This window comes from Papaver somniferum, chromosome 3 (genome assembly GCF_003573695.1).
Source record: "Papaver somniferum cultivar HN1 chromosome 3, ASM357369v1, whole genome shotgun sequence".
NCBI classification, from domain to species: Eukaryota; Viridiplantae; Streptophyta; class Magnoliopsida; order Ranunculales; family Papaveraceae; genus Papaver; species Papaver somniferum.
In genome coordinates, this window is record NC_039360.1 from 59,407,589 (window position 1) to 59,435,052 (window position 27,464).

The 27,464-nt window shown below is 37.0% G+C and overlaps 4 protein-coding genes across 4 annotated transcripts; 3 read left to right on the top strand and 1 right to left on the bottom strand.

Annotated features, from left to right (window-relative positions):
- The first annotated feature begins 924 nt into the window (after positions 1-924).
- Positions 925-8,324, top strand: LOC113356259 (oxysterol-binding protein-related protein 1C-like). Its single transcript, XM_026599349.1, has 10 exons — positions 925-1,779; positions 1,960-2,316; positions 3,983-4,082; positions 4,195-4,643; positions 5,441-5,596; positions 6,397-6,564; positions 6,639-6,779; positions 6,990-7,220; positions 7,315-7,428; positions 7,722-8,324. The coding sequence occupies exons 1-10, from the start codon at positions 1,159-1,161 to the stop codon at positions 7,890-7,892; spliced, it is 2,508 nt and encodes an 835-aa protein (XP_026455134.1). The 5' UTR covers positions 925-1,158; the 3' UTR covers positions 7,893-8,324.
- Positions 8,325-8,739: 415 nt separating this feature from the next.
- Positions 8,740-11,314, top strand: LOC113356260 (inositol transporter 4-like). Its single transcript, XM_026599350.1, has 5 exons — positions 8,740-9,056; positions 9,148-9,200; positions 9,328-9,675; positions 10,189-10,731; positions 10,873-11,314. Exons 1-5 carry the CDS (start codon positions 8,927-8,929, stop codon positions 11,224-11,226), a joined length of 1,428 nt encoding a protein of 475 aa, XP_026455135.1. The 5' UTR covers positions 8,740-8,926; the 3' UTR covers positions 11,227-11,314.
- A 1,131-nt stretch (positions 11,315-12,445) lies between these two features.
- On the bottom strand, positions 12,446-13,963 carry LOC113359477. The gene is made up of 3 exons (XM_026603101.1): positions 13,621-13,963; positions 13,225-13,521; positions 12,446-13,041 (listed from the first exon to the last, which is right to left on the bottom strand). Exons 1-3 carry the CDS (start codon positions 13,961-13,963, stop codon positions 12,446-12,448), a joined length of 1,236 nt encoding a protein of 411 aa, XP_026458886.1.
- A 9,728-nt stretch (positions 13,964-23,691) lies between these two features.
- LOC113356261 lies at positions 23,692-27,080 on the top strand. The gene is made up of 2 exons (XM_026599351.1): positions 23,692-24,480; positions 25,667-27,080. The coding sequence occupies exons 1-2, from the start codon at positions 23,859-23,861 to the stop codon at positions 26,887-26,889; spliced, it is 1,845 nt and encodes a 614-aa protein (XP_026455136.1). The 5' UTR covers positions 23,692-23,858; the 3' UTR covers positions 26,890-27,080.
- Positions 27,081-27,464: the final 384 nt, after the last annotated feature.

Sequence of the window (27,464 nt, forward strand, 5' to 3'; positions counted from 1 at the left end):
TTATGCCCTAGTGTTTGCTAACCTATTCAGTTTACCACGAAGAAAAACGCAACAAAAAAACAACAAAAGACAGTCAAATCTTTAACTCTCTTGTGCCTGTAGCAAAGACCGCTAATAAGACAGGCCACAATCTAGCCCGACGCGGTGAAGAAAATGATGTTTGTTCACATGGCATGGCCCATTCCACCTGTCTGGTAGTACAAGCAATCAAGCATCATATGGCCATCTAAGAACTTATGTTGTTGCTTAAGAAAAACAAAAAAACTAACAAAATCGACTGATGGCGTCATTTTAAGAGCATAATTAACCTTGAACTATCGGATCACATGGAGGTCCCAAAAGAATATCCATTCACCTTATTTTTAACCAAACCAAACACGTAATGGACTCAAAAAGTATGCCGCCCAGAGAGTTTCACCAAAATCTCCAAGTAATTTACCACTCTGAGACCCGACCACACCACCTTCTCATATTCCAGGTACATGTCACTTTACTATTACTGTCTGCTGTCCTCTCTACGCAACTATCCGCCACGTGCCGACCTAACAACTCATCTTGACCACGCGTATAACTCACAGTGAACTCACATTTGAGATTCATAATCGAAAACAACAATTCACTCGGAGGAAATAGTACAGATAGACAGCGCAGAAAGATATCAACACAGCCAGTCATATACTGTACTTTAAGATATAATAGTGCCGGTTGGCCGGTGATTTCGTTGTCAGATTCCAGTGAAACGGGATTATTAGTCAGACTGTCAGTTATACTGAACCGTCGTGGAAGGGTGAAAGAAAAGAAAAGAAAAGTCGTTTCATCTTACCGTCAATTTCTCTCAAGCTTTTTCTACATTTATTATTATTCGTAAGAATAGGAATAGGAATAGGAATATATATATAAAAAAAAATTACGTAGTTGTTTTTGTTGTAACGCAAGATTTTCGCAGTTCCATCCATTTTCTTTTCTTTCTTTCCCTTTCTTTCTCTTCTCCATATTTTTTTTCCTAATAACGAAATCGCCACCGAATTTCTAGGCTGATTTTGTAATCTTCATCATCTTCTTCTTTCTTGATTCATTTTTGATCTGAATTTTTTTTTTCTTCTTCTTCTTCATGTTGTTGAATTTCTTGTTAATGATAATGTTACATTGAATTCATCGATGTCGATCGTGAGATCTAATTCTTTGAACCGTGGTGGTGTTCGTGATTCGTTTTCTCTTTCTGCTACTTCATCTTCTACAACTTCTTCAAATCTTAATCTCAGCAACAGCAACAACCATACAAACAATAATGGATTTCGGATCAATAGCAATAACAATAGAGGAGTTAATAACAGCAATACAAACAACAGCAATTACATAATAAACAACGGTATCAGCAGCAGCAATAGTAGTAGTATGAATAGTTGTGATCCGAGGCAAAGGATGGATTCATCATTAAGACAGAATTCTATAAGTGAAGTACCACCGCAATTGTTATTGGTGGATCATAGAGATTTGAAAATAAATGATATAGTTGGGAATGGAATCAGTGGTATATTGTATAAATGGGTCAATTATGGTAAAGGTTGGAGACCAAGATGGTTTGTGTTACAAGATGGTGTTCTTTCTTATTACAAGATTCATGGACCTGATAGGATTGAGTTAAATCAAGAAACGGAGAAAGGATCCAGAGTTATTGGTGAAGAATCTATTCGGAGAATCTCTCGTCATGGTAGGCATCATCATCATCATGCTAATGGTCAACATCGTCGTAAAGCTTTCGGTGAAGTTCATCTCAAGGTACTCCTAATTTCCCCTTATTGGACGGATTTTAATGTAGTTTAGGGTTCGTTTCTTTCAATTCAAGATAGCAATTACACAAGTAGGGTTACTAGATTGTATATCATTTTATTTAGTTCTGGTACAGTTAGAATTTGGAATCGACTGTTAGGTTATTTCAATAAGGAAATGTGTGTGTAGGTTTCTTCAATTCGAGAGAGTAAGTCGGATGACAAGAGATTCTCCATTTTTACGGGAACGAAAAGGTTACATTTGAGGGCAGATGCTAGGGAAGATCGAGCAGCATGGATGGAAGCATTGCAGGCTGTGAAAGATATGTTTCCTAGGATGTCAAACAGCGAATTAATGGCTCCTATTGATAATGTTGTTGTCTCTACTGAAAAGTTGAGGCAACGATTGTTAGAGGAGGGAGTTAGCGAAGCTGCTATTCAGGACAGTGAACAGATTATGAGGACCGAATTCTCAGCTTTGCAGAACCAACTCGTTCTTCTCAAGCAGAAACAGTCTCTCCTCATCGATACACTTCGCCAGCTAGAGGTACATTCATCGATTCGTAAAAAACATCAAATTCAGAATTTTTCTTCTCTGCAGAGTTTTGAACGCCCTGATGTTTTTCGAACAGTCAAAATTATAAGCATTTAAAATAAGATAGAGATTTAATTGATTCTTTTCTTCTATACTTTAGTACATATATACGTAGCAATTTATCGAGTTGTAACTCACTGATTCTTTATTTCTACTATTGTGTACAAATTGCTATTGATTTATAAAACATCGGAAACCTTCTGTACCATCTGTCATGATTTACCTAGTGAACAGAATAAGAGTTTTCTTATCTTTTCTATTTTTATGCTGTGTTAGAATGGAGTTTCTACTTCAAATTTATCTAGGTGTGCAATTAGATCTTCAAAGATAATAAAATTTGTTGTAGGGGTTGAACATAAGAAATAAGTAGTTGCCACACAGGTCCATTTGCCCAGGTCAGAAACATATATGATAACTAAATCAAATGTATATACGTAATAAACTATCAGGTGAGTGCTTTGTGCACTTTCTGTAGCAGGGATGCCGTTGTGTTGTTGTAATATCCGTTACCGTCATTGCGTGGTACAACTCTGAACACTTTAAAGGTAGTCATTTTATTATAGGCTAGACTTGCTTTTAGAAAGTTTCAGTCATTATTTCCAAGTGTTGCCATACCATATCACCCCTGTGTCTTAAGTTTGTAATTTTGCCTTGTTCCGAGGGCCAAAAATTCTCAAGAGTTTATCTTAACTGCAGCTTTAATATGGAACTGTCTGTTCCATAGAAGAGATATTTACTTTCTCGCGCTGAATTCTGGCTTTATATTTTTCAACAGATCTGTTGGCAGCTCTGACTTGGTTGGTCTCTATTAGAGTCTAGTAACAAATTTATTGTTTATATTTTGAATCCGCGTATAACTCATCCCGAACATTGAAACTTTTGATATTCTGTTAGCGCACTAGATAGTGTGGTTTTCGCAAGAATGGTGACCCAAAGAGAAGTTGCATAGCTTAAAATGTCTGTTGGCTGAAGATTGGACCACAAGGGTCCTGAATTTTTTGTTGACATTTAACGTGGTAGAGGCTTAACCATTATAGTCTCGTTAAACATACTGGCGCTTCTCTTTCAGTCGCAGTTTGATGATATCTCATTTTATTTGATAACAACGTTCTTTGAGTGAACAATGCATAAATTTGAATGACTTCCTCTCTCTGGGTCCCAATATAAGTTGATTTTCAGTACATCACATCTGTATTTCCTTTACAACTGTTGTACTCAAAGTTATCTTTGGCACTGTAGTTTATCCACTTTAATGTTTATTATATCTTTGCTTTGCTGTTGATTGATTATTTTGTTTGATGCTGGTGTACTGTTGCAAAAGAACCGTTTGCCCTAATGATAATGGTTGCTTATTCTTATTCTAAATCGTTATTGTAATTTTTAACTACCCCACAATCTATTATATCCTGTTTACTTTTGTTTTTAACAAGTATCTTTTCGACTTACATTAGCAAAGCAGCATACACTAGTAAATCGGTTTTGTTATCATGCTCAGCAGTCATGGTTTATAGTTTTATTTTGATTTAGTGCTACTGCTAGTCTCCCCCCTTTGTCATGGATTCTAAGTTGCTCAGAAAGAGTTTCTTGCTAAACCGTGACTTATATGTGTGTCATGTAGACAGAAAAGGTTGACTTGGAGAATACGCTGGTTGATGAGAGCCAAAGACAATCGAAAGAACAAGGTGATTCCTCAAGATCAAGGCAAGACAAATCTAGTGGTACGGAATATTGAAAAATAAGATGCCCAGACAGCTTAAGCAACCTAACTGTACCTGTAGTTTTTATGTTAGCATCTATACTGATAACATCTTTTCGCCATGTTTTTTCCAGAAGGATCTGCAAGTGAATCTGATGAAGATAATGAAAGACATGATGCTGCGGATGAAGAAACTGACGAAGATGACAATGCTTTCTTTGATACACGGGATTTCTTGTCAACAAGTTCATTTAGGAGCAGTGGTTCTGAGTTTCATAGATCATCCTTTGACTCGGATGATGAAGAGCTTTATGCTGTTGATTCAGAAGATGGCAGAGATGCTTCCATTATATCTGTTGGGATTAACTACCCTTATGTTAGGCGGCGTAAGAAATTGCCTGACCCAGTGGAAAAAGAGAAAGGAGTCAGCCTCTGGTCGATGATTAAAGATAACATTGGCAAAGACCTTACAAAAGTGTGTCTTCCTGTCTACTTCAATGAGCCCTTGTCGTCTTTACAAAAATGTTATGAAGATTTGGAGTACTCTTTCCTTCTTGATCGAGCTTATGAATATGGTAAAAGGGTAAGCGTCCCTCTTTTCAAAAAAATCCACCAAAAGTCGATTTATATACTGCACTGAATACCTTCTTGATGCCTTGATAATTAACCTTTATCATTTTTATGTATGCCTTGATTTATTTTCTGTTTTCTATATTTTTATGCAACCAAATTGCATCGATATATGTACTTGCAAGACATATATCGTCGTAGCTGTTGTAATCGTACTCAGTGGAGTACCCGCAAGCTGTGAAGGTCAAATTCTGAGTATTAATCAGAGCATGTATCTTTAGGGTTGTGAAATCCAGAGACGTGTCCGGTTACTGAATGGAATTCTAAGTATGGTTGTATGCTAGACTATGAAGACAACAAGCTGACTGTTGAGGTTTTGGTAATAGAAAACTAAGGAACACAGACAACGGGGGATATTATTTTGGGAGAAGAAATTTTCCCTTGATATATTTGCTGGTGGAACCACATTGTCCTCTAGTTTACATCCACAAACAGAGATGATTGAGAGCATAAACACAGGGATTGTGTGGCCAGTAGGCCCCATACTCTATTGGTTGGGATCTTTGGGATACTAATCGGAACGTAATATTAGTTTGGCTATATTTGTAGTTGGTCCCTATTGATTGATTTTTTATTTTACTTTACGAAGCTGTCTTTTTAGACTATTTTTTCGTTTTATTTTCCCTTGCTGTTGTCATTAGTAATTTGTGTCAACTTCATTCAGGAAAAAGTGAAACAGACTTCAGTTAACTGATAGTAGCATTCACTTCTATTGCATTTTCTAACACCGTTATCCTTATGTTTTTCCAGGGTAATAGCCTTATGAGGGTTCTCAATGTAGCAGCATTTGCTGTATCTGGATATGCTTCCACAGAGGGAAGAAATTGCAAGCCATTTAATCCACTTTTGGGTGAGACATATGAGGCTGACTATCCAGACAAAGGTGTCCGTTTTTTCTCAGAAAAGGTTTCGTCTTCACTTCTACCTGTTTGGCCTTACTCTGTTCTGCATATGTATATAGACACAACACATATATTTTCTGCCTTGATAGGAATTATTATATATACAGACTCACACACATATTTTCCTGGAAGGATTTCCATATTAGTGTGCAGGTGTAGTTGTATGTCATGAGTGCAAATAATTGCCGTCGAATACAACGATGACTCTTTACTTAGATGTTGTCGGTCCATTATATTCTTTTAGCTTAAGATATGTGCCCTATAATATAGGTCTTTCATATCCTTTAGGATTGGTCTATTGTGTCCATTATTTTAGTATAGAATTAAGTAAACCACCGTCGAGGAGAACATTGTTGGTATTGTTATAAGGATGTAGAGGTTCCGGGGGATTGGAATAATGCACTACAGGTTCTTCTACGAATACGAAGTCATGCATGGAACGACTGCAGTCACTGCTGTATGATTAAATGGAACACCCGAACTCTGAATTTCTTAATTTGTTTCTGATATCTAAGTACTAAGATGAGGGCTTGATTAATAGTTTCGGATAACTTAAACTACAAATGTGTAAAATTATTCTGAACATGATAGTGTGAACTGTGAAATGATCATTTTAGCTTGTGGAACTGTTGAATGCATCCATTAAGCACTGAAGAATCAAATTGTTTTGCTTGTATGACTCTTTACTTAGATTTTGTACTCTATTTTTTGGTTTAGAATTCGATTGTTTGTTCATTACCTTCTGTTATTACTTAATCCCTTTTCAAGCATCATTTATTTACTGATTCGTCTCTGGTAAAGCAGGTTAGCCATCATCCCATGGTTGTTGCATGCCATTGCGAGGGTAATGGGTGGAAATTTTGGGGAGATAGTAACTTAAAAAGCAAATTTTGGGGACGTTCAATTCAACTCGATCCTGTCGGTGTTCTCACTCTTGAGTTTGATGATGGAGAAGTTTTTCAATGGAATAAGGTATGAAAAGAAACATGATGTAAATAACCAGACTTATTTTCTCCTGAGCTGAGTGGTGGATTCTTTACAATCAGGTTACGACATCCATTTACAACCTTATACTGGGGAAGCTCTACTGTGACCACTATGGTACAATGCGTATACAAGGAAATCGTGAATATTCATGCAAGCTGAAATTCAAAGAGCAATCCATCATAGAACGAAATCCTCATCAGGTTGGTTGTAGCCACTTTTGTTTTGTTTGATTTATGCACCACCCTGGTTGTTGGGATCTCTATTGTCATTACTGCAGTGACAGATTAGAACGTTATTTTCCCTATTAATTATTACTGCAGTCAAAATACATGGTCTTTCCAGAAAAAATTGTAGATGAATTATTCGATGACAATTTCTAAATGAGATGTATATGCACTGGCATCTTTTAGGTACAAGGTGCAGTCCAAGATAGGAATGGTAAAACAGTAGCTACAGTTTTTGGTAAATGGGATAGCAGCATGCATTATATACCTGGAGACTGTTCAGGGAAGGGAAAAGGTTCAGAATCATTTCCTGATTCACGGATGCTTTGGAAGCGGAGCAAGCCACCGAAATTCCCAACGCGATATAACTTGACCCGCTTTGCTATTACACTCAATGAACTCGTTCCTGGATTGAAGGTTTGATATCCACAAAACTGTTGATATGTTTGTTGTGGTATCTTGATTTGACTCGGCTAGGTTTTAATGTACAACTTCTACTTCTTACGTGTAGGAGAAGTTGCCACCTACGGACTCAAGGCTCAGACCTGACCAGAGGTGCCTAGAGAATGGGGAATATGAAATGGCAAATTCAGAGAAACTGCGGCTTGAGCAGAGGCAGCGCCAGGTATATTTTGGTTATCTGCGTAATGCTTTTCCAATGTAGTATCAAATCAAGGCAAGTATTATGTCTTTAGAGTGCTGACTTAAATTGCTAGCTCCCCATTGATATGAGAGTTTATGTAGCTATTAATCTCGATCGAGATGAGAATTTGTCAACAAAATTGGTCCACATGTGTTGGTAATTAGATTTGGGGAGTTGATGTAGCTTTAGTCTAAACATATACACCAGTTTGATGCCGAATAAGTTATAACAGGATACTGGCTGGTCTTTTTTTCTTTTTCTTTTTTTTGGTGCAGTCTCGGAAGATGCAAGAAAGGGGATGGAAGCCACAGTGGTTTGAGAAGGATAAAGGAAGCGATACATACCGATATGCTGGTGGTTATTGGGAAGCAAGGGAAAAGGGGAACTGGGAATCTTGTCCTGATATCTTTGGCCAAGTTTCTAATGATCCACAAATGTTGGATTGAGTTTGAGTCTATATACTTCTGGCGATCGATGGGACACTCTTTTGCCCACTTATCTGTAAATTTGATCTTCGGCCGGATATGATTGGCTACAATTGTTGTTCTGGCCATTTTTCGAGCAGTCAAAAAGATATCAGGTGCAGCAGGTACATATGAAGAGTTAAAGATATCAGGTGCGGCAGGTACATATGAAGACGACAAAGTTTGGTTGTCACCCTTGTAATAACAAATTGAAAAAATATAGAATCTCTTTCTTCCCCACCCATTTTTATCTCTATTACAGTTGTTCAGGATTCATCTCCTTCTCTCATTCTCTTCTGTAAAGAGCATTTCTTTTTTGTAGGAGTTGCATTAGATACTGATTACTGATGCGGATACTTGTATTGGTAGTCTTTTTAAATCACATTAGAAATACAATGATCTGTTCTGTCCGAACTTCTTAAAAAAACTGTCAAAAATTTCCGAGTGGTGTACCACGTCAATTGGAAAGTAGTTCGAGGAGAAGTGGAAGTTATCTTAAGTTCACTGTTCCACGAATCTGCGTGAACGAAGGCGCATTAACTGACACACGAGTTAAAAGTTTCTTCAAATAGACCTGAAAGGAACAACTCTCTCTTTCTTTCTGCGTTTCCCTTGTTAAATTGAATAATGCGAAGGTGACGGACTGACGGTGTTGTAATGTTGGGAGGCATGTGTTAAGAGGAATAATTGAGAAGGGCATGCACTCTTCTCCTCATGCCAAAAATTGAGAAAATCTGCCTTGTTGTTAAGAGTTTCCGGATTTCGAGGAGGGTACCATGCCACGTCAGTATTAGTTAGAGTTGTAAAAGAGTTCGAGGAGAAGTGGAACTCACACACGGGCGGGCCTAGAGATATTAAGTTTCTTCAAATAGACCTCTGAGACCTGAAAGGAACAACCATCTCTTTCCTTTTGTGTTTCCCTTGTTAGTTCGGCTACGCCTTAATCGGTGGAATTACTTACTCAATAAACTGAAGAATAATTTGATCCGTCAGTTGATTGAGAGCGAATACAATACATGGAAGAAGGGGTGAAAACGGATGATGGTAGAGGAGATGATCATGAAACCCTAAAACCACGCATCTCTTCATCATTATATCTCACACTGATTGCCAGCGGTGGAGGACTTGTTTATGGTTATTATGTTGGTATGTAAAGTTTTATTGGAGTTAATTGTAATTCAATTTCGAATTTAGGATAGACTTTTGACTCGATTATCCGGTATTTTTACTTTTACAGGATTTATTATTGCCCGACTTGGTGTACTAGGTGATCTTGATTCAGTTCTTCATGTAAGTTTATGAGTTTTGATTGTTTTCCGTGACATTATAAGAATGATATTTCTAAAGATTGTATTCTATTTTCATAATTTGCATACCAAATCTTACACTTAACAACATAAAATTTCCAAATTGGTAGGAAATTATTGGAACTGGTTTGGTTGGGGCGATTTTGGGTGCCGCAGCTGGTGGTTGGGTAAATGATTGTTTGGGTAGAAAATGCTCAATCTTAATTGCCGGTGCTTTGATATTCATCGGTGCAGTGCTACTCGTGTTGCTCCTCTCTATTGGTGATAGTGGTTTGTACTCTAATTATTTCCTAGAAACTACTGGAAATATATTTATAGCCTTTGGGGTTGGAATGGCTTCCACGAGTTCACCACTTTACATATCAGAATCTTCTCCACCTAAACTGCGAGATATTCTTGTCAGCATAAACTTTATATTTTACGGCGTTGGAAAACTTACCTTCTTATATCTTTATGACGTAAGCATTCATTCCTTCTGCCACACTATACAACACTTGCATTCTTCTGCCACTCTATATTATTTAACTACGATGCTTAAAATTCCTTAGCGTATATCATTTTGTTTAGCTAACATCCTAAATTCATTTTTTTTTCCTTTCATAACGAAATGTGCTTCAGGACCCTATTAGGACTACAAACTACATCATTGCATTTATAGGAATTCCAGCTCTCTCAGTTTCTTCTAATGAAGCCATTTCCTGAATCTCCTATGTCGCTTTATAAGAAGGCTAGTTTTGAAAGCTTATTGCAGTTGAATTCTTATTTTTTATAATTCTTCTCGTAATACTTGGCAGTTTTGTTGTTTTTGTAGACATTGTATAGATCATTGTAATTAAATTTATCATTTCATGGTTCTCAGTTCTATGCCTTGGCTTTTAATATATTTGATCGTATCACACTGGAATATATAGGCATATGACTATAAGCATCATCTAATGTTCACTTTTCATTGATAAAATCAAATTTAACAGGACAGGGAAAATGATGCAATTAAGGCTGCGAAAGAAATGTACACTTGTTGCGTAGTTGGGAAAGAGTCTGATGCCCTCAGGTTGTTAATTAGGAGTGGAACTACTGATGAAGATGAACTAAGTTTATCTGGTAGCTGTATCTTCTTTAAGATACGTAGTGCGTGGAGTAATCCTTTAGTACGTAAACAGTTTGTTGTTGGCACTTGTCTTCAAGCTGCCCAACAGTTAGTGGGGATCAATGCGCTCATATATTGCATCCCTAGTATCCATAGGATGATTGGCTTTGGAGCATCGTACCCTAAAGGCGACATCCCGTTCATGAAGACTAGTCTTTGGGAAAGTTTTGGTTTATTATCCGTTCCTAGTGGCATTTGTTGCACCTTTTGTTTGATGGAGAGATTTGAGAAGAGGAAGATGTTAAGTTGGAGCATATATTGCGTGTTAGCCGTTCTATTAGGATTAAGTTCCGTATGTATAATAATATCACCTGATACTGATGAAGTCGTGAGTCAATTCAACAGGTGTTCGAGTTACCACATTCTGGTAAGCAAGTGAATTGTAATTTAGTAGTTTCACACATGCAACATCAAATTACACTCACAACTGACACTTGTTTAGGTTGTCCTATGACGCCACCCTTTTACTTCTGTCATTACTAATGGATCATTCGTTCTTTATGCACAGGGCCAATCTAGTGGTGCTTGCCTGATTCCGGAGTCAAGTGTCACAATACAAGACTGTTATAACGTCTTTGCACTGCCAGTTATCTTTATGTTTTCTATGTTAATGCTTTCAGGCAGCTTAGAAATCATTCCGTGGATCATGAATTCACAAATGTACCCGACAGAAGTTAGAGGGATCTATGGAGGGACAGCTGCGGCGGCTAACTGGACACTCTTCCTCATTATAATTATATTTTATTTTTTCGTAACTAAAACTCAGGGGCCTTTCTTCACATGTCTACTTATCAGTTTTCTTTGTTTCTTTGTTCATCAAGTTGTTTGTACCAGAAAACATAGGCTTCTTGATATTAACTAAAAAAAGAAAGTAGTTGAATGAGTGTGAAAACTATGTTACTGCAACATCCCAACAAAGGTATTTATGATCAGATTGATTCTCTGCAAAACACACTTGATTTTTTTACCAAAAAAAACTATTTATTCCTGAAATATTTTTCCTTTACTGTTTTTTTTTTTGAAAGAAAACACACTCAGATAATCATTAAAAGCCAGAACCGGCAAGAGAGTTACATGATAACTTTTTCAGCTTCAAGCTTGACTCTAACAGATAGGGAGATTCATACTCCATTTCCTACTACAATTGTTTGTCCTAACAAATTCACTTGATTACACTTCCTATTTCTAAAACAAACCACAACATTACCTAAACAACTAACTAGACGCTAAACAACTAACTAGATGCTGACACTCTTTAATAAGATTACCATCTTCCCAGGGAGAGATATTACACAGGCCATTGATGCTATCCATGACTTTCTTGTTATCACCTTCCACAATGACATTTTGGATTTGGAGTTGAATGATCCATTGAAGAGTTTTAAGCGCTGCAACAACCTCAGCCTGAGTTACATCCTCACTTTTTCTACCAGTGTCCATGCCTCCACCAATTGACCTGTAAAATCCCTTATTATTAGAGCAATTCTAGCAAAATGGTTATCAGGCAAAACATAAGCATCTATATTAATTTTCAGTCTTTCCCTTAGGGGAGGAGACCATCTATTCATGTTATTTCTTCTATTCTCCATAGTATTGTTTCTAGGACTTAAGACCTGCATCTGAATCAAATGATTGTTAGTCTGTATATTGTTTTCATTGCAGAAAGAGTAAACTTTGGCTTTCAAGCTGTTAATGGAGCAGTTTTTTCCTTCAAAGACTAGCTCACATCTGGATTTCCATATAAACCACATTGTGACCACAATGAGATTCACATTGCCCTGTCTACAAAAATTTATTCTTGAATCTTTGTTATCCCAAGATTTTATCCAATGCTGGACATCCTCAATGTTGCTAATTTCTTGAGCCATTTCTGGGAAGATAGCATTCCAAATACTTCTGGCATAGTTGCACTGAATTAACATGTGAGTAGTATTTTCCTCTTCTTCTTGACATCTTATGCAAGTGTTATCTTGATCTTGATTGTATCTGTTAAGCCTTTGGTTGACTGGAAGAATGTTTTGCGCAACTTTTCACAGAAACAACTGACATTTATGAGGAATTTGGAGATGCCATAATCCTAATCAAAATTTGGCTTCTTCTTCCTTGTTTTTGGGATTTTGATTGTTGTGGCAGAGAATGGCTTTGTAGGTGGAATTCACAGAGAACATACCATTGGTTGTTAAGGACCATGTCATTTTTTCTTCATGTTGAGTAAAAGGAATAATGTTTAGGATTTTTTCCACTTGGTCTTGAGTGAAGAATTCTTGAAGGAGACTAATATTCCATTTTCTGGTATTCAAATCTATGAACTCAACAACTTTCATGTGGTAAGGAATATCTTCATTTTGACTGAGATTTTCTTGAATTTGTTGAGCATTGTACCCATTGATCCAATTGTCTCTGAAAGCATAAACTGATTTACCATCTCCAATTAACCAAGTATGATACTTTTTGATCCATCCTATACCTTTACTGATGCTTTTCCAAATAACAGTTCCTTTATCAGATATGTCTTCATGAAGAATGTTCTCATTTCTGAAATAGTTTGCTTCTAAAATAGCAACCCATTTTTTATCCTTTTCATTAATCAATCTCCATGCCAGTTTGGTGATCATAGCTTCATTGAAAATCTTCAGATTTTTAAAACCCAGGCCTCCCCATCTTTTGGGAATTGAAACTGCACCCCATGAGATGAAGTAGTAACCTCTTCCATTGCTTTTATTCCACTAGTATTTTCTTTGGGTAGCTTCAAGCTGATTTATTGTCCGCTGAGGAAGTATAAAGCATCCCATCTGGAATTGAGCCACAGAATTAGTGACTGCCTGAATTTGAGTGCTTCTGCCTGCTTGATTCACCATACCAGCCTGCCAATTTTGAATTCTTGTCTGCATCTTTTCATGGATGTTTTTGAAGCATTTATTTTTCCCTTTTCTCATGAATAAGTTGATTCCCAAATACTTCTCATCTAAAGGCATAGTTTTCATCCCCATCATCTTACAGATGTCAATCTTGATACCTTCATTTAATCTCTTGCTAAAGTGTATGCTGGATTTATTGAGATTAATTATTTGTCCTGAAGCTTCACAGAATTTGTAGATGACCTTTTGCAGACTCTCTATATAAGATCTTTTAGCTGTGGAGAACAATATGCAGTCATCTGCAAATAATAAATGAGAGACTGGAGGACCATATCTTGCAGGGTAGATGGGAACTATTGCCTTTTTTTACACTTCAGCTTGGATCATTCTAATAAAACCTTCCATACATATAATGAAGATATATGGAGATAAACTATCACCCTGTCTTAAACCTCTTGTTGGAATCATAGCTTGTATTGGAGAACCATTTAGTAGAATTGGGATTGTGGTAGTTGATATGCATTGATTAACCAGCTGACACCATTTATCACAAAATCCCAGTTTCAGCAGAATTTCATTGATGAAGCTCCATTCCATCCTGTCGAAAGCTTTCGACATATCCAATTTAACAGCAACTGCACCATAGTAAGCTTTTGTGTTCTTCATATATTTAACAATTTCATGTGCAACGATGGTATTATCTCCAGGCAAGTCTAGCAACTGCACCATAGTAAGCTCCATTCCTTAACTTTTTCACCCACCAAGAATCTGGTTGGGTAATTAATCTCCAGGCAAGTCTAGCCATCATTTTCTGGTTCATTTTGAAAAATCGGGGGTCTAACAACACCACCCAATATTTCGCTTAGCAATCTGTATGGACAAACTCCAATATACTTTTTATGAGAATAAACTAGACAGTCAGACTCAATCAATAAAAAGATATATCAAAGAGTTTATATCTCAATCTGTCGATTTGATCTTTACTCAAGCAAATAGAAATCTGCGAGTTTTTATCAAAGAGAGATAACTTGGACGGTACCAAAGACCAATATCCAAGGATCAATCAACTACAATCAACAACCAAAAGTTGGATTAGAAAAGTTGATGATCTTAACGCACAACCTGTATTATTTCAATTATATAAAATATAATGCGGAAAAGAAATAACACAGACACCAGAAATTTTTTTAACGAGGAAACCGCAAATGCAGAAAACCCCCGGGACCTAGTCCAGATTGAATACACATTGTATTAAGCCGCTACAGACACTATCCTACTCCAATCTAACTTCGAACTGGACTATAGTTAAACCCCAATCAGTCTCCCACCGATCCAAGGTACAGTTGTACTCCTAAGCCTCTGATCCCAGCAGGATACTACGCACTTGATTCCCTTAGCTGATCTCACCCACAACCAAGAGTTTCTGCAACCCAAAATCACATACTTGATAATAAACAGATCTGCACACAGAAAAGTCTATCAAAGGATAAATCTGTCTCCCACAGATAAACCCTAGATTTTGTTCCGTCTTAAGTAAAATCAAGGTGAACAGGAACCAATTGATAATCCAGTCTTATATTCCCGAAGAACAGCCTATATTAATCAATCACCTCTCTACAATCCTTCCTGACTACACAGGCGGTTTGTCGAGGAATCACAAACAGTGAGACGAAGATGTTTGTGACTTCTTTATCTTGCCTATGGGAGAACTCTCACGATATCAAGTCAATCAATCGATTGTACTCGTATGATAGAAGATGCAATATAAGATCACACAACTACGATAAAAGTAGTATCAGTCTGGCTTCATAATCCCAATGAAGTCTTTAAGTCGTTAGCCTGATTTTAGAGAAGAAAATCAAAGGTTAATGGAGATTGACTCTAGCGGGCGCACTACTAGCACACAGACGTGTGGGGATTAGTTTTGCACAATGCTAGATGTCTCCTTTATATAGCCTTCAAATCAGAGTTTTGCCTTAGGTACAAAGAAATCCTTATTCACCGTTAGATGAAAACCTGATTTAGATTCAAGCTAATATTTCTCAACTGTTAGATCGAAAACTTAGCTTGTCACACACCCTTGGGTAGACGTTTACTGGGTTTTTGAAAACCATGCCCAAACGTGTACGTGTATGTTGGTTCAACATAGTAACCAAAAAGGTTAACCATATGAGCATTTCATATCAACCTTGTTCTTCTTCACCATAACTAGTTCAACTGACTCAAATGAACTAGTTAAAGAGTTGTTCAATTGTTATGAGATCTTATGTAACTACAAAAGACACAATTGAAACAAAGATGATTCCATTCGATTGAATTGGCTCATGAACATTATAGCCACGTTTTGCATAAAGCATTCCTTAGTAATTTAATGTTTCATGTTCAGAGCACATCTTTAGATCATAACCTCTTAAGTTCACAAACAAGTTCGCGGACTTAAGTTAATAGGTTGAGTTTTCCAAACTCAGCATAAATTCTCGGAAAGAGAACTTCCGCCAGTTCGCGGACTTAGCACACAAACGAGTTTTGGAAAATCCAGCAGAGATTCTCGGTCGAGAACTTCCGACAGTTCGCGGACTGAGTCTGCGGACTGGGTTATTGGACTTGGCAAGCCAATTCCACAATCCTCACTATTTCTCTTGATCAACAAAGTTTGAAAACTTCGGTTCAAGGAATACATGGTTATGTAATCTAAACTCTCATTTCAATCACTGAGACATTCTCTGAGGACGTTATGTAGCCGTTATTCACAGACCGATTCACGTCAGAGCAATTCTCAAAGTGATTGAAACTTTTCATGACTTTCGTCACTAGGTGAAGATAAACTTGAGTAAAGCGAAACGCTTTACCAACACACGATTTCGAGATAAAAGATAAGCAATGAATGCTCAGCTCGAAATGTCAAATGTATATGATCTAGTGTATATAGCATACGAATTTTGTCTCATAAGAAGTAGGAGATATAATAGATAGACTTTTGAGTGATAGATAAGTTCAAGTCTCCACATACCTTTTTGTTGATGAAGTTCCACGGTTCCTTGTATAGATCTTCGTCGTTGTATGATGAATCGCCATGAAGTCCTTGAGCTCAACTACACTTTTCTATCCTAGTTCGAGACTTAGATATGTAGGATAGAAATCAAGACTCATAGTTTTGATCACTAACATTGACAAACTTGCTTGAGATAGCAACGCATGCGAGGTCGACCGAGCTATGCTCTAACAATCTCCCCCTTTGTCAATTTTAGTGAAAAACTATTAATACATATGGAATACAAAAAAGATAAACTTTAGTGGCTCCTATTCCATAGTCTAATCTTCAACGTTCCCTGAAATCTTCGTCCTTCCAAGTACTCCAATGATCCCAAAGGTTGTAAGTTTAGCATCACCGTTGTTGAAGATCCGTAGCTATAACAATGAGAGAAATCGAGATTCTCGATCATTATTATACAATGTCATAGTATTATTATATAATATCAAAGTCCAATTGTATCACGACTTTAATAATAATACTATGGTGATATGTATCACTCCCCCTTAGTCAATACTCCATCTCGATCATGGAAACCACTCCCCCTTACACAATGATCTGAAATCCATATGTATTTGTAGTGTGAACTACATTATTTCTCCCCCTTTTTGTCAATAAAATTGGCAAAGGTACAAGAACCGGATCATAATGAAATTTCCACAAGAGACATTTCATAGACTAAAAGAAAAATACATACCAACTTAATTTAGATGCAATCATAAAGCCGAAGCTAAATGCATTCATCAAGGAGTTTTAAGATACAAGATAACCCCTATAAAATTCCACAGCCGCACACCCCGCAAGATATTACCATTAAGCACAAGTTCAAAAGAACTCTCCCCCATTTGATGTCATTCACGAGAGAACAACAAGAGTGACCTTAATTTCGAAAGAAAAGAAGGATTTTTTAATTTGGACACCAAAAACCATGAGAATGATTTTCTATATCCAAAACTCAACCAAATTAACCACAAATAAACCCATGATTAATTCAATTGGAATACACGACTAAATCAAACCACAAAAGTGATAAATTTAATTGAAGGTGCTCAACATAAGTAAACTCACGGAGCTACGACTAAGTCAATCATATGGAGATGACTAACTTAACCGTCCAAATACTCAACATAAGGAAAATCTTACGGAATATACGACTACATCAACCAATAGAATATGATTAGTATAGATGTTCATATACTCAATACAAGAACTTGTGGAATATATGAAAAACTCAACTAGATTAATTACAAGAGAACCTATAATTAATCTAATTGGAATACACAACCAAACTAATCACCGAAGCAATCAATTTAATTGTCAAATAATTTTGCTCGACAAAAGAAAACTGTCGGAGCAAATAACTAAATAACCAATCAAGATGATTAATTTAGTTCAAAATGCTCCATAAATCTTACGGAACAACCAACAAGCAATCACAATAGTAATCACTTAGTTGTATCGTGCTCAACATAAGACACATAGGAGCCTTCACGGTAAAATAACAAAATGGATCAATGAAGATCAATACCTGGATACATACAAGGATCTATTCTATTTTCCATCACTATTTGCATAACGACATAATAGACTTTATCCTTGTCAAACAAAATTTTATCCTATTTTCCATCAAATAAATGACTGCATAGGCATAACTTTTGTATTTTCAAAAGTCCATTCGTCCTTTCATCAATACGAAACCAATTTATGAACGACTTTACTTTTGACAACATATGGGACCTTCAAGTTCACGGACGCAAACAATACATATCCCATAAACAATTGCAATATCACAAAATCATAAATTAATACTGCAATAACAATCTTTGCCCTTAGAAGGTAGAATCAATCTTTTTCGCACGGATTTATACCAAGAGTGGTTACCAAAAGCGTATAAAAAGATTTCCTTAACAAAGAAGAACATACAAAGTCATTGACGACTATGCACCATAGTTCACATGAGATGATTGTGAACACTCAAGAATATATAGCAATGTGAACTACTACCCATTCTCGAACTTCCTTCTTTGTGATTCACCAACATCACTCTTGTAACAGCCACAAAATAGCTTAGAATAGGATTTCTCCAAGAATCCCAGTGCCCAAGTCCAAGAGAATAGAACAAGTGCAACGAAACGGAGCAAACACTAAAAAACAAGAGACGGGACAAATACCAATGTTAACTCATCCAAATTCAACAGTTCTCATCTCCATATTGAAGGGAATTCAATAAGGAAGAGAATGCAAAAAGAATGAGGTAAATCCGAGTTCAGACGAAGAAGTTACGACCAAAACAAGTTTACCGAATATCGACGTCAAGTATGCATACGGGTTTGCGAACTTAAACCCCTGGATTTTGATATTGAATGCTGTTATGCATACTTGGTATGTGTACCATGTAGTCCAAACATCCCGAACTATTATTTTCAAACCTAAGCATTTAAGAACCTTAAACACAGATCACGTTAGGTAGAAATGAACGATAAGCAAGATTATTATAAGTATTCTAAGCAAATAAAAGTACAAATCTTGCTCAAGTTTATAGACATATCTTTTTAGATGAATCCAATCGAATTCTACCGCCTTAACGAACATAATCTGTGTGCCCCAATTCTTGTGCTTCCCTCACCGTATACAAAGCAGGACATTCCTTGGTGACGATGCACTTCCAACACAATCAAGTTGCGTTGGGGTGAACAAAGTCTTGCTCACCACAAGTGACCTTTGGATTATCATGAAAGATATCACTTTTAGAACCTTTCACATCCAATCCATTTCCAAAAACTTTTAAGTTCCAACATCATGGATACTGCTTTTCCATAGTCATGGAGTTTCTGGAGATCATTCCTTTTCACACTCAAACATCATTGACTTTCTTTGGTATCCACTTTGAGTGCGTTTAGGAACGACCGAACCTTCTTCCCATTACTCTCTTCAAGATTTTGGAAGAGAATTGGATTGACTATTCTTTTGCAAGTTAGTCTTTCTCCAATTGGGAGCATCATCTTGTCTTCGTCTTTACGAAGTTATCCTTTTGATAACCATTACGATTGTGAAAAGGCTTCGTATGACGTTTATAGGAAAATCTAGGTTATCAAGCACTGATTCCTTTGCCTAAAGGTTGGACGTTACAACCTAATGAAGAGTGTCTTAACATATGATCTTGGTTTAACAACTTCTTTGACCCAAACAAGAATATCATGAAGTTTTCATTCCTTATACGAAACGACATCTCCTTTCCAGGTGACCTTTGTTTCACAATAATGACAAATAAGGAACGTTCTTACCCGATCATGTGTGCTGGTTTTGGAGGTTGATATACTTTGCTCTTTTGAACCTTAACTGCCGGAGAAGGTATTTCACTTTTGCCATCAGTGGAAACCTTTTGTTGAGAAGAATCACTAGCCTTGACAAATTTTACCTCTTTGCTAGTACTTGGAGCATTATTCCCTTATAGCCCAATCCTCGTGTATCACGATGATTTTTACTTGCTCCTAGCATAGTGGTTAATTTGCTTGAACTAGTATTGAACTTTTTCAAGTCATCTTCCAACATCTTGATTTTATCAAGAGCAGCAGCTAAATCAGCCTCAAGGCGTTTTTCTCGAGCGCTTTCTCTGTCGTCAAAACTTGTTTGCTGGGAGTTAAACCTTGCTTCAGATGCAAGTTTTCTTCCAACAAAAAGTACTTTTGATAAAGATTATCACATTCAAGTGACTTCATACGTAGGTTTTCCTCAGAATCCTTGAGGATCGATTCGTAGAACGATTCGAAAAATAAACACCTGCGTAACATCTTCTCAATTTCTTGTTTTCTCGACAGAGAGGAATCAGAAGAGGTGAGACATGAGAAGTTGTAATCTTCTTCATTTCCATGAATCCAAAAATTAACATACTCTGAGACTTCCTCATCAACATCTCTATCAATATCTGAATCACCTTCATCAGAAAGTTCATCCAACTGTTCTTCTAGGAGAGTTTCCCAATCAACAGTTTTTACATCAAGAGAATGTTTGATATTGACTTAGATGTGACAGTTCTCTCAGGTGAATCCAAGCTTTTAGAATCATCTGGTAATTTCTGAACTGGTACGTTATTAGAGATAGACTCGTCCATAATCAGATTGCTACAAACACAGACTTATAAGGTCTTTAACGTGTTTGCCTGCTCTGATACCAATTGAAAAAGCGGGGGTATAACAACACCACCCAATATTTCGCTTAGCAATCTGTATGGATAAACTCCAATATAATTTTTATGAGAATCAACTAGACAGTCAGACTCAATCAATAAAAAGATATATCAAAGAGTTTATATCTCAATCTCTCGATTTGATCTTTACTCAAGCAAATAGAAATCTGCGAGTCTTTATCAAAGAGAGATAACTTGGACGGTACCAAATACCAATATCCAAGGATCAATCAACTACAATCAACAACCAAAAGTTGGATTAGAGAAGTTGATGATCTTAACGCACAACCTATATTATTTCAATTATATATAATGCAGAAAAGAAATAACACAGACACCAGAAATTTTGTTAACGAGGAAACTGCAAATGCAGAAAAACCCCGGGACCTAGTCCAGATTGAATACACACTGTATTAAGCCGCTACAGACACTAGCCTACTCCAAGATAACTTCGGACTGAACTATAGTTGAACCCCAATCAGTCTCCCACCGATCCAAGGTACAGTTGTACTCTTACGCCTCTGATTCCAACAGGATACTACGCGCTTGATTCCCTTAGTTGATCTCACCCACAACCAAGAGTTGCTGCAACCCAAAATCACAGACTTGATAATAAACAGATCTGTCTCACACAGAAAAGTCTATCAAAGGATAAATCTGTCTCCCACAGATAAATCCTAGGTTTTGTTCCGTCTTAAGATATTAAATCAAGGTGAACAGGAACCAATTGATAATCCAGTCTTATAATCCCGAAGAACATCCTAGATTAATCAATCACCTCTCTACGATCCTTCATGACTACACAAGCGGTTTGTCGAGGAATCACAAATAGTGAGACGAAGATGTTTGTGACTTATTTATCTTTCCTATTAGAGAAATTTCACGATCTCAAGCCAATCAATCGATAGAGGATGCAAGATCATATCACACAACTACGATAAAAGTAGTATCGGTCTGGCTTCACAATCCCAATGAAGTCTCTTAGTCGTTAACCTGATTTTAGAGAAGAAAATCAAACGTTAATGGATATCGACTCTAGCGGGCGCACTAGTAGCACACACACGTGTGGGGATTAGTTTTTCATAATGCTAGATGTCTCCTTTATATAGCCTTCAAATCAGGGTTTTGCCTTAGGTACAAAGCAATCCTTATTCACCGTTAGATGAAAACCTGATTTAGATTCAAGCTAATATTTCTCAACCGTTAGATCGAAAACTTAACTTGTCACACACACTTGGGTAGATGTTTACTGGGTTTTTGAAAACCATGCCCAAACGTGTACGCGTATGTTGGTTCAACATAGTAACAAAAAAGGTTAACCATATGAGCATTTCATATCAAACTTGTTCTTCTTCACCATAAATAGTTCAATTGACTCAAATGAACTAGTTAAAGAGTTGTTCAATTGCTATGAGGTCTTATGTAACTACACAAGACACAATTGAAACAAATATGATTCGATTCGATTGAATCGGCTCATGAATATTACAGCCACGGTTTGCATAAAGCATTCCTTAGTAATTTAATGTTTCATGTTCAGAGCACATCTTTAGATCATAACCTCTTAAGTTCACAAACAAGTTCGCGAACTTAAGTTAATCGGTTGAGTTTTCCAAACTCAGCAGAAATTATCGGAAAGAGAACTTCCGCCAGTTCGCGTACTTAGCACACAAACTAGTTTTGGAAAATCCAGCAGAAATTCTCGGTCGAAAACTTCCGACAGTTCGCGGACTGAGTCTGCGGACTGGGTTGCGGACTTGGCAAGCCAATTCCACAATCCTCCCGATTTCTCTTGATCAATAAAGTTTGAAAACTTCGGTTCAAGGAATACACGGTTATGTAATCTAAACTCTCATTTCAATCATTGAGACATTCTCAGATGACGCTATGTAGCCGTTATTCACATACCGATTCACGTCAGAGCAATTCTCAAAGTGATTGAAACTTTTCATGACTTTCGTCACTAGGTGAAGATAAACTTGATCAAAGCGAAACGCTTTACCAACACACGATTTCGAGATAAAAGATAAGCAATGAATGCTCAGCTCGAAATGTCAAATGTGTATGATCTAGTCTATATAGCATACGACTTTTGTCTCATAAGAAGTAGGAGATAGAATAGATAGACTTTTGAGTGATAGATAAGTTCAAGTATCCACATACCTTTTTGTTTATGAAGTTCCACGGTTCCTTGTATAGATCTTCGTCGTTGTATGATGAATCGCCATGAAGTCCTTGAGCTCAACTACACTTTTCTATCCTAGTCCGAGACTTAGCTATGTAGGCTCGAAATCAAGACTTATAGTTTTGAAAACTAACATTGACAAACATGCTTGAGATAGCAACGCATGCGAGGTCGACCGAGCTATGCTCTAACACATATTTTCAGTATCTTTAAAACCTAAGCCCCCCGTTATTATAGATTTACACATAAATTTCCAAAATTTAATGTAATGACACTTTGAATTGACTTCTTTGCCCACTAGAAATCTCTTTGTATGGAGTTTACTTTAGTTGTAATTTTTTTGGGGAGGTTAAAACATCCCATTTGGTAAATAGCAAGGCTAGAAAGTACTGATTTATTGATAACCAATTTACTTGGTTGGCTAAGAATTTTACTCTTCTAACATTTTATTCTTTCTTTGATTTTACCGACAATGAAATCGAAGGTTTTGAGTTACAATTTATCAATAAAAAGAGGTGCACCCAAAAAGGAATCCTTGATGTTAATTTTCTTAAATTTTAACAACTTAGACATCATTCTTTTAAGTTTTGGATGAGTTGTTTTTCCAACAAAACATACATGATTTTCCAAAATTGACCATTTGTCCAAACACCAAACTGAATTCATGCAAGGCATCTAACGAATTTTTGCAAATTTGCAAATTTACCTTAGTGAAAATGAGACAATCATATGAGAAAAACAGATGAGGGATCGGAGAGTTGTTTCTACTTATTTTTATACCCTGGATTTCTTTCGATCTTTTCTTAGCTATTAAAAATCTAGGAAAAACTTCAAACGATGTCATGTACCTGCACAAGAGAGGAGAGTGGCCTTTATCGTAATCAGGGTGGTAGTTAGTATTTAATATTAATTGTTGTTAGTAGTTAATTAAAAATGATTATTAGTTAATGATAGTTGTAATGGATGGTTGGGATGTAACCATCTGTGTAGCTTAGTGATCGTTAGATCTAATTAGGGAAACCTAGCTATAAAGAGTGAGAGTCTGTAATGAAATTCTCAATCAATTCATAATCCAAATATCGAGTTTATCGATTAGGCTGTGTTCCTTATGAACCAGTAGGCTTGATCCTCTGGGATTAAGAGAGGTTTACCTCAAGTTATCTATCCAATCCTGTTATGTCCATCTAGGTACATAACAATTGGTATCAGATTCACGATCCTGCATACCTGATTCATGATGGGAAGAGGTGATCCAACACTACAGGAGGTTTCTGCTCAGCAACAACTTCAGGGTGGACGATTATCAGTGTTAGAAAATCATATAAAAGATATCAAGATCAATTTGAGTTCGATCCAGGAAACTCTGAATCAAATACTGGGTCGTCTTCCAATGTCAGCAGTTTCGTCTCCAAATTCTCCACCAGTTCCTGGTTCTATAAATGAAGATTCCAATAAAGTTCCAATTCCTACTAACTCAATTGGAGATTTCACTGTTTTTTCATCTGAGATAACAACATCAATTGCAACTGGTGTTGATGACGAAAAAGATTCTCTCAATTTCGAATTGATCCCTCCATTTTTCTTCATCGAGAAAGAAGATGTTGATTCGCTTCATGGTGTGAGGCTACAATTTGAAGAACATTCAAAATTAGAGACCAATGGCTTCTCTGGGTTGAATCAAATCAAAATTGGTGAGGTGACAGATTCTGCCCTAGAATTTTACTTCAACAAGTTTGAGGAGAAGTTCGAAAATCATGAATACTTCAAGGAGTTATTGTCCATTTTCTACATCAAATTAAACTGCGTGGCTTGTTCTTCTTCTCTCCTTAATGCCACTCGCTCCTTATTTGATCGAGGTAAGTGTACTGTGATCTCATCACTTACTTATGAGAAATTACTTCGTCAATTGCTTCTTAGCCTGGGGTATAACTCAGATTTTGGTTTCTACATTCATTTCCTCGTTTCTGTGTTACTGGTTTTGCATTTCTGGGTGCGAAGAAGATGTTTGTTCACAGGCCTGAGAGGAATAGATTTTTGTTACTACTCTTGTTTGCTAGAGTAATTACTATCGAGATTAGCTGTGAAAACCTTGCAAGCTCAAAGTATTTGATCGTTATTAATAGCAAATTGAATTGTAAGGACTATGTTACTCTTCTTTTTAATGATACACGTTCATTATTTGATCGAGGAAAAGAGATAGAGCTCAGTTTAAGGACTTCTTGTTTTACTAAATATTCTGAACTTGTGTCTCAAATTGATGTGTGCTTTAAATTTTTGGATGGATATTATAGAGTTTCTGTTCTAGAGTTGATTCATGAATAGGGTGTTTCTAGTACACAGCTGCTTGATACAATGATCCAAATAGATATTGTTTATAAGCTGTTTTTTATACATGGGTTTCGATTACATACATTCTCTATGAAGTATATCTTGTTAGTATTCAGAATTGGTGATATTGGTGATGTTTTTATGTGGTGTCTTCAAGTGGTTCGGATGTGGAGAAAAGTATGTTTTCTGTTACAGCTAAAGTATGGTTCGCTTTATGAGCTTGCAGTTCAATTTCTGGAATCATTTGTTGTTCTCCGGATTTATATAGAGAGTTTTGATCGTTTCTCCGAGTTAATTATGTTCATACTTCACCAGAGATTCTTGTATTTGCAACTTGATATTCACTCTCCTCTTGTGCTAATATTTCACACGCAGCATTGTTATTGGATTGACCAGATTGCTAGAACTTGTGCAATCGCTAGACAGGTATCTTTGCAAATGATTCTTGCCAGTTCAGCTAGTCATTCTTCTTATGCGCATTGGATTTTTCTATCGTTTCTTTGGTTTGGATACCACTCAGACTTTTCAGCTAAACCATTCATTGTGTTTTCCTGTGTTATTGGTACTGAATTTGTTGCGGAGTGGAAACTGATTGTTACACTGGTTGCTAGAAATGAAATTTTGTGTAATCCAATGCGAGTGTAGCGTGGAGTCGGAAAGGTGGCGCAGCTGATACTCTTTTGCAGTTTCAATATGGTTTGTTATTTGATACAGGACACACATGGGGTGAATTGTGGATGAGGGGCGTAATGCAAGAACATTTTATGTGTTACGGTTGCTATTCGGTTTTTATTCTTAGCACGCAATATTCACAGCCACTTCCGTTCAATACTCCAACTATCTTGGGTGAGACTGGTGTAGGTGGTAAGCTGCAAGAATGCCTACTTCAAGAATGCAACGCAAGAAATCAGAATTTCACCAAGGTATACTTCTTCAAATACATAATTCGTATTGCTTCAATATGTGCCAGTTTACCTACTGCTGAGTATATTCGCCTCATCTTTGATCGTGGTAAAGAAATTGAACCTATTGAGTGGTGGTGTGTTTATGATAGACATATTTCCAAATTCCACCTTACTTCTTGTTTGCTTGTGAGTAATGGGTTGAATTTCACGGATGCTTGTGCTGGCGAATATGCTCCTGAGATGATTTCGGAGTTTAGGTACCATTTAATTCTGTTCCTTGGAGTCTTGCATGTGCTTGAGTTTGTTATAACTGGAGAAAGGTATGATGCTAGTCAGCTGGTTAATGAAATGCCAGAGCAATCTATTTCGATACTACTACAAATGACAAGGCAAAAGGGAATTGGCGGTGCACCAGAACCAGATGTACATTTGCTTATCAAAGTTATTAGCTTGGTTCACTTGATGACCCTTTACAAGCACAACACCGTTAGTAGATTTTCATCTACAATCTACACTAGTCCATCACTGCTCTTACTGTTGCTACCACAGATGTCTCCGGTTAAGGGGTCTACTCCCTGTCAGTTTCTGGTAATTATACATGGAATGGAGATGCTACACCAGTCAATCTCACCTAAGGCCAACGCTGATATGAATGGGGGTGTTGCTACGAGTACTTATCCAGCTGGAGGTGTCGATGATTCTGGGCCTGCAGTTTACCATGGACAACTCAGCACAACCAGGTTCAGGTCAATGTGTGGACTTTACAGAAAGAACTCCTACCTTGGCATTTCCTTGCTGTGTGTTTTGCAGACAGTAGGCATGTTCTCGCGACTATCATCTCCTTCACTCGCTATTTTGGAAGCTGCGGCCTCGGATACTTACCAACATGTACCTGCACAAGAGAGGAGAGTCCTGACAACCCCGTTCACATCCTTGAGGACAAGGATGTTCCCAAGGAGTAGGGAATGTCATGTACCTGCACAAGAGAGTAGAGTGGCCCTTATCGTAATCAGGGTGGTAGTTAGTATTTAATATTAATTGTTGTTAGTAGTTAATTAAAAATGATTATTAGTTAATGATAGTTGTAATGGATGGTTGGGATGTAACCATCTGTGTAGCTTAGTGATCGTTAGATCTAGTTAGGGACGCCTAGCTATAAAGAGTGAGAGTCTGTAATGAAATTCTCAATCAATTCATAATCCAAATATCGAGTTTATCGATTAGGCTGTGTTCCTTATGAACCAGTAGGCTTGATCCTCTGGGATTAAGAGAGGTTTACCTCAAGTTATCTATCCAATCCTGTTATGTACATCTAGGTACATAACATACAAATAAGGAAAAGATAGGGGGACAGTGAATCCCCTGTGTTAATCCTCTTATAGGTTTAAAAGACTCCCCTGCATTCCCATTTAACAACACATCAATGGAAGTAATTGAATAGTTGATATATATTGAGTTATTAGTTCACACCAATCATTACAAAATCCCAACCGACTCAAAGCTTTCGACATATCAGTTTCAACACCCTAAACCCAATTTTTGATTTCTTATGATTAATTGCGTAAATGAGGTCATGAGCCACCAAAATGCTACAGTCACCTGTCTAT